The 8,538-nt window shown below is 40.0% G+C and overlaps 1 protein-coding gene across 2 annotated transcripts; it reads left to right on the top strand.

Moving 5' to 3' along the window:
• Positions 1-704: 704 nt before the first annotated feature.
• On the top strand, positions 705-6,849 carry SLC25A29 (solute carrier family 25 (mitochondrial carnitine/acylcarnitine carrier), member 29). 2 transcript variants are annotated; one of them, XM_010155420.1, is made up of 4 exons: positions 705-755; positions 2,788-2,822; positions 5,385-5,468; positions 6,106-6,849. In XM_010155420.1, the coding sequence occupies exon 4, from the start codon at positions 6,139-6,141 to the stop codon at positions 6,847-6,849; it is 711 nt and encodes a 236-aa protein (XP_010153722.1). In that variant the 5' UTR covers positions 705-755; positions 2,788-2,822; positions 5,385-5,468; positions 6,106-6,138. The 2 variants fall into 2 exon arrangements, with proteins under 2 accessions (XP_010153722.1, XP_010153723.1); XM_010155421.1 differs by lacking the exon at positions 2,788-2,822 and having other exon boundaries at positions 711-755.
• The last annotated feature ends 1,689 nt before the right edge of the window (positions 6,850-8,538 follow it).

Here is an 8,538-nt window from a genome sequence, read left to right as displayed (position 1 = left end):
CTGTGGCTCGGACTATCTTGGCTGCTGTGCTGGCCTTGAACAGCCCGGACTACGCCGTCCTAGAGTGAGCTTTGTGCTCTCCTCAGGGAGAGGGAGGGATGTTAAGGGATGTTATCTTTTGGCAAATGTTAGGAGGTCATCAATGGAGCGAACCCCCAGTTTTGGCTCGCAGGAGTAGGGAACTAGAGGATCCCTTGCTTCAGTTCTCAGTGCAAAACACAGGTGTTCAGATCAGACAGTGTAACTAATAAGCTTACATGTAACTTGTAAAAAGTCCTTCAGTGCTAGAATGAAGCAGATGCTTTTGGCAATCCGTGGCCCTTCTGCAGGTGCTACCATCACATCTGCAAAGGCAGACAGCAGGGACCTTCTTCCTTTGGAGAAGCTTCCAGGTTTTCTGTGCTTCCCCAGAGTGGTATGTCCATGAAACGTTGTTTTGGAGGAAATTGCCATATCTGCCCACTGGACTTGGCTTAGGCTGAGGCCAGGAATGGCTGCTGAACGTGCCGTATGACGCGGCATGCTCTGTAGTCACACACTTCAACGCCTGGGCCTCGGCAGCTGGATGGAGCGTAAAGGCCCCTAGCACTGGCCTGAGGGACCGAACTGTAGACCTCTGTCTTTGACAAGATGCTCTTTAAGGAGAGAGCATCTGGGTAGCCCCAGAGCCAGGAGGAAAACTGTGAGTCATAACCGTTTGTTTTGTTGCAGGTGCTGCCGGAGTGCTGGTAGGACACCCGTTTGACACCGTTAAGGTGGGTTGATTATGAAATATGTTTGTCTCTAGGTAGAAAATCTACATTTTTTTTTTTCCAAGGAGGGGGGGAGGAAAAATTATCCCCAGCCACTGTAGGAGCATAAATCTGTGCTGGAAAGCTTGGAGCAAGCCTTTTCAACCACTGCTGATAGAGTTGCAGTCTCCAGTTCTTCAGAAGTGAAAAAACTTTGTATATATGATTCAGCCCAGTAACATGACAGACGTTGGTCTAAACTACAAAGTTCATCAGTGCAGTAACATCACCGTATTTGAAAATACGATCTTGGGTTAATTTTGTTCTAAGCTTGCTTCTCTGCAGCTGTTCATCCTAACTGCTAAAACCGCTTCTCCCTGCGTTTGTAACACAAACCTACTTTGTTACTAGGTTGAAAATGGGTGATTTGTTTCCCCCTCAGGCTCTGCTACTTACTCCTCAAGCATTAGTTACACTTGCCAAAGGATGTGAGTAAAAATCCACAGCGTGAAGTTTGTCTGGGGCCTTTTTCCTCCCTTTAAGTAGTATTATATTTTTTTTAATAACTACCCAAGTTGACAATGATTTTTGATGGTCGCTTAGCTGTACATAATATGCATACTAAGGGTAGCTAAGCCAAAGATAAGATCTGAAATCTCCCAGAGAGCCCTTCAGCCAGGACTCCCAGGGGTCCAAGCGCATTTTTTCAGAAGGGAATAGCAACTTCAGTCACTTTTTGGCAGCCTTATTCAAAGTCTTGCAGTGGAAGAATAGAGGAAGGGATGCCAATGTATTCCCTGCTAAATTAATACACCAGATCACTTGACTGCAGCAGACAGCCTGCCACCCGCTAAAGCTATATTTGGAATACTTCTACCTTGCAGAATTTAGATATGCAAAGGGCTGATAGCGTTACCCCGGCCATCGCCATATCCTGTATTCTACCACATGGTTAACTCTGGCACTAGGTAGGAAAATCTGTACTATTAGTCCTTGCCAGTCAAGTGCAAGCTGCTCAAATAGTAAGAACTGTATTTATGTTTCTCAGAGTATGGTAAATTCGACTATTAAGTAATTAGGTAGAATTTTAGTATATATTTTCAGGAATAGTATTATCCACACTTGCATGGGATTTTTTTATAGTGGTACAGGGCCAGCTGTTTATTTTCTCACCCCCATCCTGCCACGTTTTACATGTTTAACTTAAGGTGATGGGTCATTTCACTGAAGCCAGAAAAATGCTAAAATTTTATGCTCAGGCTAAAGTTAATCATGTGTGGGTTTTGGTGGGGGAATTTTCTTTGTTTTAAAGAGGAACAGCTTCTAGTGCATGAAACTAAACGTTTGAGTGTCTGCAAGACTGGGGTTCCTGTGCTAGTTCTAGCAGAAATATTAATGCAAAATAGACATGTTGGCTTTAGAAAAAGCATTTTGCTTTACAACACGGCAAGTAGTTTGTTCCTGGATGGCTTTAAATGTTCTTTATGAAATCCAGTGTGCACGCTGTATTTTCATATCCATTAGAAGGTGTTACAAGCTTGTATCTATTTTTGTCAGAGAAAATACTTATGTTTGTGTTTATTAGCTGACATAGTCACCACTGTATGTGGGGAAAACTAATGCTATAATCCGTCTTAAAAAAAAAGACATTTCATAATTTGTTGTGTATGTATGTGTGTTACTCTTTTTTTAGCTCTGCAGTGTGTAAAGGGCTAGCTGGTAGTCACCTTAGACTGTAAGTTTTTAATCTAACTGAACAATGGGAAACCTGCTTTAGATAAGCCAGAATTTTACTTCTGTTTTGGCTTTTAAGCTGTTTTTTGGCCAGTGATGGTGTTTCACAAAGCGGGGAGGGGGATGGCGGGACACACAGGGAGAGATTACGCTGGTTAAGTCATCCTGCAAAACGCACAACTGAGCTCATCTCAGCTCTGGCAAACTCCTTATCCCTGGTTTGTTGATGTAATGTATAAAATTGCTTTTTTGCTTTTAACTGCCTTTACTTTCTGAGCTAGGGGCTGTCTTCATTAACAGCAAAAGTGTTACTTTGTTGTAGATGACAGATAAGCCTCATCACGGGAGAGTTACCTAGTAAGTATAGCCCAGGTGAACACTTCTGTTTCTCTCAGTCTTAATTTATTCAATCCAAATGTATTAGTTCAAATAAAGATCTAAAAGACTTATGAAGCTTTTTTCCTTTTTAGTTTTAAACTGATGTGTCCCTCTTCTACATGGAGGGAGCGGGGTTTAAATATCCTTTTTTGTTTTTTAATGTAAAATCTTATTCTGAACCTTCTTTCTGGTATGCATTTCTGGCTATAAACACTTCCACACAGAGTGGCTCTAAAACTGAATCTCAGGCACACTGTTGTTGAGGTCTTACCTACTACATATCCCTGCAGAACACTTTCATTGCTCAAATGCTTTGAAATCAGTTGTTTTGCACGCTATCAAATATTTGGACTGCTTTGGGGGTGTGGTGGTTTGGGTTTTTTGTTTAAATCTGGAGTACATTTATGCAAGCCTTCTAGTGATACGAAATTAGAGTGGAATTGGACCTAAAACCTTAGTAACAGTGGTTTCAAGTAAGAAGGAAGCAAGAATATTGTGCAATGAATAGAATAGAGTTAAACTTTGCATATGATTCATCCTTCCTATAGTTGGATACACTAAATAAGAGCTTACTGATTTACTATCCATATATAAATAAAGTCTCATAGGCATTGATTGCCCAAGTTGTGGCAGTTCACTAGTGTGAGTACCCCTATATGGGCATCACTGTGCTCAAATAAGACCTGTTCTTGATTCCTAGACTGGAGTGTCAGTACTTAACTTTCTAAATGTTTTATCCTACAACAAGGCTTAATTGGTCCATATTTCACAAAATATTTAGACAAAATAGTTGGCGCTGCATGCCACTAGGGAATTCAACCTGTATACAGAGTATGACTAATTCTAAACTACCGAAGACCCCAGTATATAGAAAAGTCAATGTTAAAAGGTTCCTAAGCTGCACTTCTCCCAAAGCCCATACGTGTGGAAAACCCCTGACTTCAGAGACAGGGTTTAACGATAGCAGTAAACGATGAATGGAGTAAAACCTGTGTTTTGTGCAATTCTGACAGTTCAGTCAGATTTATGACTTTGCTTGTGGGTCTGCTTCTTGAGCAGATTTAACAATCTGCCCACCCCTGATGTTACTGTGAGTAACAAAGGATTTATTTTCTTAGAAGCTTACCGTAAGCCTACTTTTACAAGAAATTTTAAAACCCTGTTCCATCCTGGAAGACCTGAGGTGATCTTGGCCTCCCAGTACAGCTAGTGTATGCTTAGCGAGACACTGAAAACTGAAGTTTTGTTTTAAACAATGTAAAATGACATGTTGTAGGAATATTAAAAAATACTGAAACTGTAAATAATTTTATTTTTGCCTCAAAGCTAACCTGAATATAGAATTCTGATGTACCGTGTCCCCAGATCCTTTTCTAGACCCACATCATCTTACAGGTCTGTCGTGGTGGTGGTGTCTGTCATTACTTTAGGCAAACCCCCATAAAAAGATTTTCAAGTCAGGAATCTCTCAGGCAGACCTGATAACCTTTACTTTTGTTCACAGTAAGAGTGTTGAAGTTTTGCCCTGGAGTTGCAGCCGCAGCATTAAATGGCTGATAAGCATCTTTTCCAAGGAACATTGCAGTGTTCCATGCTGGAGATCAGAGTTTTCTAACTTTTCCCAGTGCAGTGAAGCCAATTTGAGTTTATTGCAGCGTAGGGCTTTGCATGAACTAGGTGGCCTTGAGACTTTAAGTGTGCTGAGGAGACATTAACAGGGAATAAAAAACCCAAAACCAAACCCAGAATTGGACTTTCCCATTAAAGATTAAAAACCATCTAGAAAAAGGGCCTGTCTTCTAATGCCACCAGTTAGAGTGGCCTCTCTCTGACCAGCAGAATGTACCATTTCAGCTTTGGAACAGTTAAGTGATTACAAACATTAGAGGTTTGAAACAGCCACACCCTCACAAATTGCTTGTGTTCAGCATTTAAAAAAAAAAAAGACAAATTTAAAAAGACAAGTGGCTTTTTACTCCTTTCTTTATGCAAAGTAAGGCAGCTTAAGATGAGTCACTTCTCAGCTACCCTGTGAAAGAAATTGGATCCCGGTGAAGGGTCCCAAGTCTTGTAGCCAGAAACACTGTGTGTGCTGTTGTTGAAAGTTTCCATCCTTCTAAAATTATCCTTATTTCAGGTCTGACTTGTAAATAGAATTTCATAAAAGTTAATCAGGTTTGTACAGTTATTCCTTAGTGTGAGAAGTAATATTTTTGGCAGCTAAAGAAAGGGCTTTCTAGAGCCAGTACTGGAAAACTTCAGTCTGAAATTCTAGATGTGTACCCTGTTGTATTTCTACATACTGTTTTTCTAATATTCACAAGAAGTTAATAATCCTCCTCCCTTCATGTTTTCACCCCAAAAATTAATTCAAAACACAGAATATTTTTAAATTATCTTGCCACTCACGGCCTTCCAGTGTCCAGCCTGTGTTCTTGCATATACATTGCTATAGAAAATCTCCATATATGTACAAGACACTAGCTTACCAATTAGGCTGCTCTTGATGTACAAATCAGTATCTCATACAACTTTTTATAGGTTCGTCTACAAGTTCAAAATGTAGAGAAACCTCTCTACCGTGGGACCTTCCATTGCTTTCAGTCCATTATAAAGCAAGAATCTGTAAGTAAAAAATTAGTACTTTGCATGTTTTGTACCTTCATGTATTTTGTTTCAGAAGGGTGGGAAAACTGTTAAAAAAACCATACAAATACTGAAGACCAAGAGAAAAAGCATGTTCTGAACCTCACTTGACCATAGGGCAGATCGTTGTCGTTCCAAGCTTGCCAGAAGCTTCATTAAGATCACCAAGTTAGAAGTTGCTATTTTGAAGTTAACTCCTAAAATAAGTCAGTTATTTGACTAGCTAATTTTCTGAGAATCCAAACAATCTGAGCAATGAGTTAAGAAATTGGTGAGGTGGTGTGTTTTTTCTGCTGAAGCTTTAAGACCATAACTAAAAGGGTAGTTTTAGGCTTTTAGCTACTTAAAGTCTACAATTTACCAGAAAACTTGTCTCTGGATGGACTAAGATTCTTTTCTGGATGTGCTGAACTACTCATTTGTACTGCTAAAAACATTTAGATGTTTTGTGTGCTAGGCAGTGATGAAATTATTAATTATAAAGCAAGATGGTACTGATCACCTGGCCACTGTTACAATGTTAGGGCAATGGGAGAGCCAGAAAGGCCCTGTTTTGCACAGTTTCAGGAGGCTATTAATGTTATTATAGAAGGTTTTTGCTTCCTTCTTCCATTAGGCTTTTGGACTCTATAAAGGTATTGGGTCACCAATGATGGGACTTACCTTCATTAACGCCCTTGTGTTTGGGGTACAAGGAAACACACTTCGTGCACTTGGAAAAGACACTCCTCTAAACCAGTTCCTTGCCGGGTCAGCGGCAGGGGCTATCCAGTGCATCATCTGCTGTCCCATGGAGCTGGCAAAGACAAGAATGCAGCTTCAGGGCACAGGTGAATACAAACTAAAAACGAAGAACTACAAAAATTCTCTGGACTGTTTGGTCAAGATCTATCGAAAGGAAGGGCTGCGGGGCATCAATCGTGGCATGGTCTCTACATTCATAAGAGAGACTCCGAGCTTTGGCTTTTACTTCCTGACCTACGACTGCATGACCAGGTATTTAGGCTGTGAAGCTGAAGACAGTTACGTTATCCCCAAACTGCTCTTTTCTGGGGGCATGTCAGGAATCGTGTCCTGGCTCTCAACCTATCCCATGGACGTGATCAAATCCCGGCTCCAGGCTGATGGAGTTGGAGGCGTTACGCAGTACAAGGGCATCTTAGACTGCGTCAGAAAGAGTTACCATGAAGAAGGCTGGAGGGTGTTCACAAGAGGCCTTACTTCCACGCTCCTCCGCGCTTTTCCTGTCAATGCAGCTACCTTCGCTACTGTCACCGTGTTCCTGATGTATATGAGGTCAGAAGACAACCTTCGTGAATGTGAGCCAGGTCCAGTAATCCAGCAGCCTTCCAGTTTGTGAACCTTACCCATTTGTTCTGATCCAAAGCCTGGCTGGTTGGGTTTTTTTAAACATAAACACTTGACCCACACAAGTGGTGCAAGTCTGTTATCTGTATAAAGAATTCCTAAACATGCCACACTAGGATTTCATTTCATTACATGTATAAACAGCATATTGCCTTACTGAGGACTTCATATCTAGTAGTATCCAAGTAAGAAGGGGACCTGCCTTTAGAAAGTACTGTACAGTTACTGTTGTGGCTCCAGAAGAGGATCTGGAGAATGTCATAGTACAAAAAAAATTGTTTTCTTCCACTTATGTTCTGAATGATGCAGTTGGGTTGAATGCAGAAATGTTTTCAGAACAGAAATGCTCTTTGTGTATGGAACAGGAGTAAGTGTAGCCCTCTGAGGTGAAGTAGGGGGAGGAAATTAAATGCTGGAGGCATTTTGCAGGTAACCCTGAACTGTTTAAGATATGGACTACCATTCATCTAGCCTTGTATTTTACTTTTCCTCTGCTTTTATACATCAGTGGGTTTAGTAGCAACTTTGTTCATACTGGTTTGCTTAAAAAAAAAAAAAGGCAAAGTATAAAAAAATCATTATTTGTATGTAAGTTACTCCCTCCCTGTTCAGCTTTGAATAAATATCTTAAGCACAAAGTTGGCATCTGCACTCATCTGCACTTGTTCCTTCAAATCTCAAGGCTTGTAAGGATTTAGGGAAACTCAAATCTAGTAAGATTTATGTTATTTGCCTTCACCTCTATTTCTCATTTGGTGGGTAAATGGCTTGTATTGACTAGATTCAGCCCAAGTAGACTTTGCTCTCTGAATTTAATGCAACTTTGCACCACTTCTCCCAACATGCCCCATAGCAGCCAGTGATGTACAGAAGTCAAAGTCCTGTCTGTGGTATTGCACAAAATGTTTGTGGGTGCAATGTTAGCTTAGCAGCTTGAAGTACTGTAGAAATAAGTCAATGTTTAGAACTGGGGGTTTCATACCTTTCCAGAAAATAGTAAGTGTCCGAAATGGTTGGTGTTCAATACACTTGCATTATGAATTTAAACAGTAATGATTTTTATGTATTTAGTTACAGTGCTACTGGAAGAAAGACTGAAAAGGGGGTTGGAGAATTTTCTTATGTTAATCTGCTGTGATTTTTTTCATTTTTAGCAGTCTGTTTCTAGAGGGATTGCATTAGTTGAAGAGCTGTAAACAGTTATTTAAGATTTGGAACAGAACTACACATATTCAGCACAAATAGCAGGGAGGAAGGAGTTCTAAACTGTATCAAACTAGTTCAGTAAGTAAAGCTGATTACACTTTTGGTTGGGACAAGTGCAATATGTGTTTAATTTATACCAATTTTCTAAAAAAACCTTATTTCATAGCATTTTGCACTGTAACAAAATGTGCTGGAGAAACCTGTAAAACTGGTATGTCTTTTTATACCTTGGAGGTATGTTGGATGTTTTAGTGCCTACTTGCACTGAGATTCAAATTGAATGTTAAATCTGTCTACTAAGCTGCATATGCACAACAACTCACAGCAAAGACCATTTACACCTTTGTACAGTGTTCTGTAATTACTGTATATAAAATTGAGGAAATAAATTTTATAAAAATTTTGACTTTGGTTCTTTAAGGTCTCTTACGTTTTAATCATATTTTTAACCCTGCCCTGGTGTTAAATCTCAGTT

The sequence above is a fragment of the Eurypyga helias genome, unplaced genomic scaffold, assembly GCF_000690775.1.
Source record: "Eurypyga helias isolate BGI_N326 unplaced genomic scaffold, ASM69077v1 scaffold26717, whole genome shotgun sequence".
Lineage (NCBI taxonomy): Eukaryota > Metazoa > Chordata > Aves > Eurypygiformes > Eurypygidae > Eurypyga > Eurypyga helias.
Note: the sequence above shows the minus strand (reverse complement) of the source record. Positions and strands in the feature narration are given on the sequence as shown.

What these genes read in the sequence shown, in the direction of transcription:
- SLC25A29 (XM_010155420.1), top strand. Translation starts at nt 6,139, where the DNA reads ATGATGGGACTTACCTTCATTAACGCCCTTGTGTTTGGGGTACAAGGA.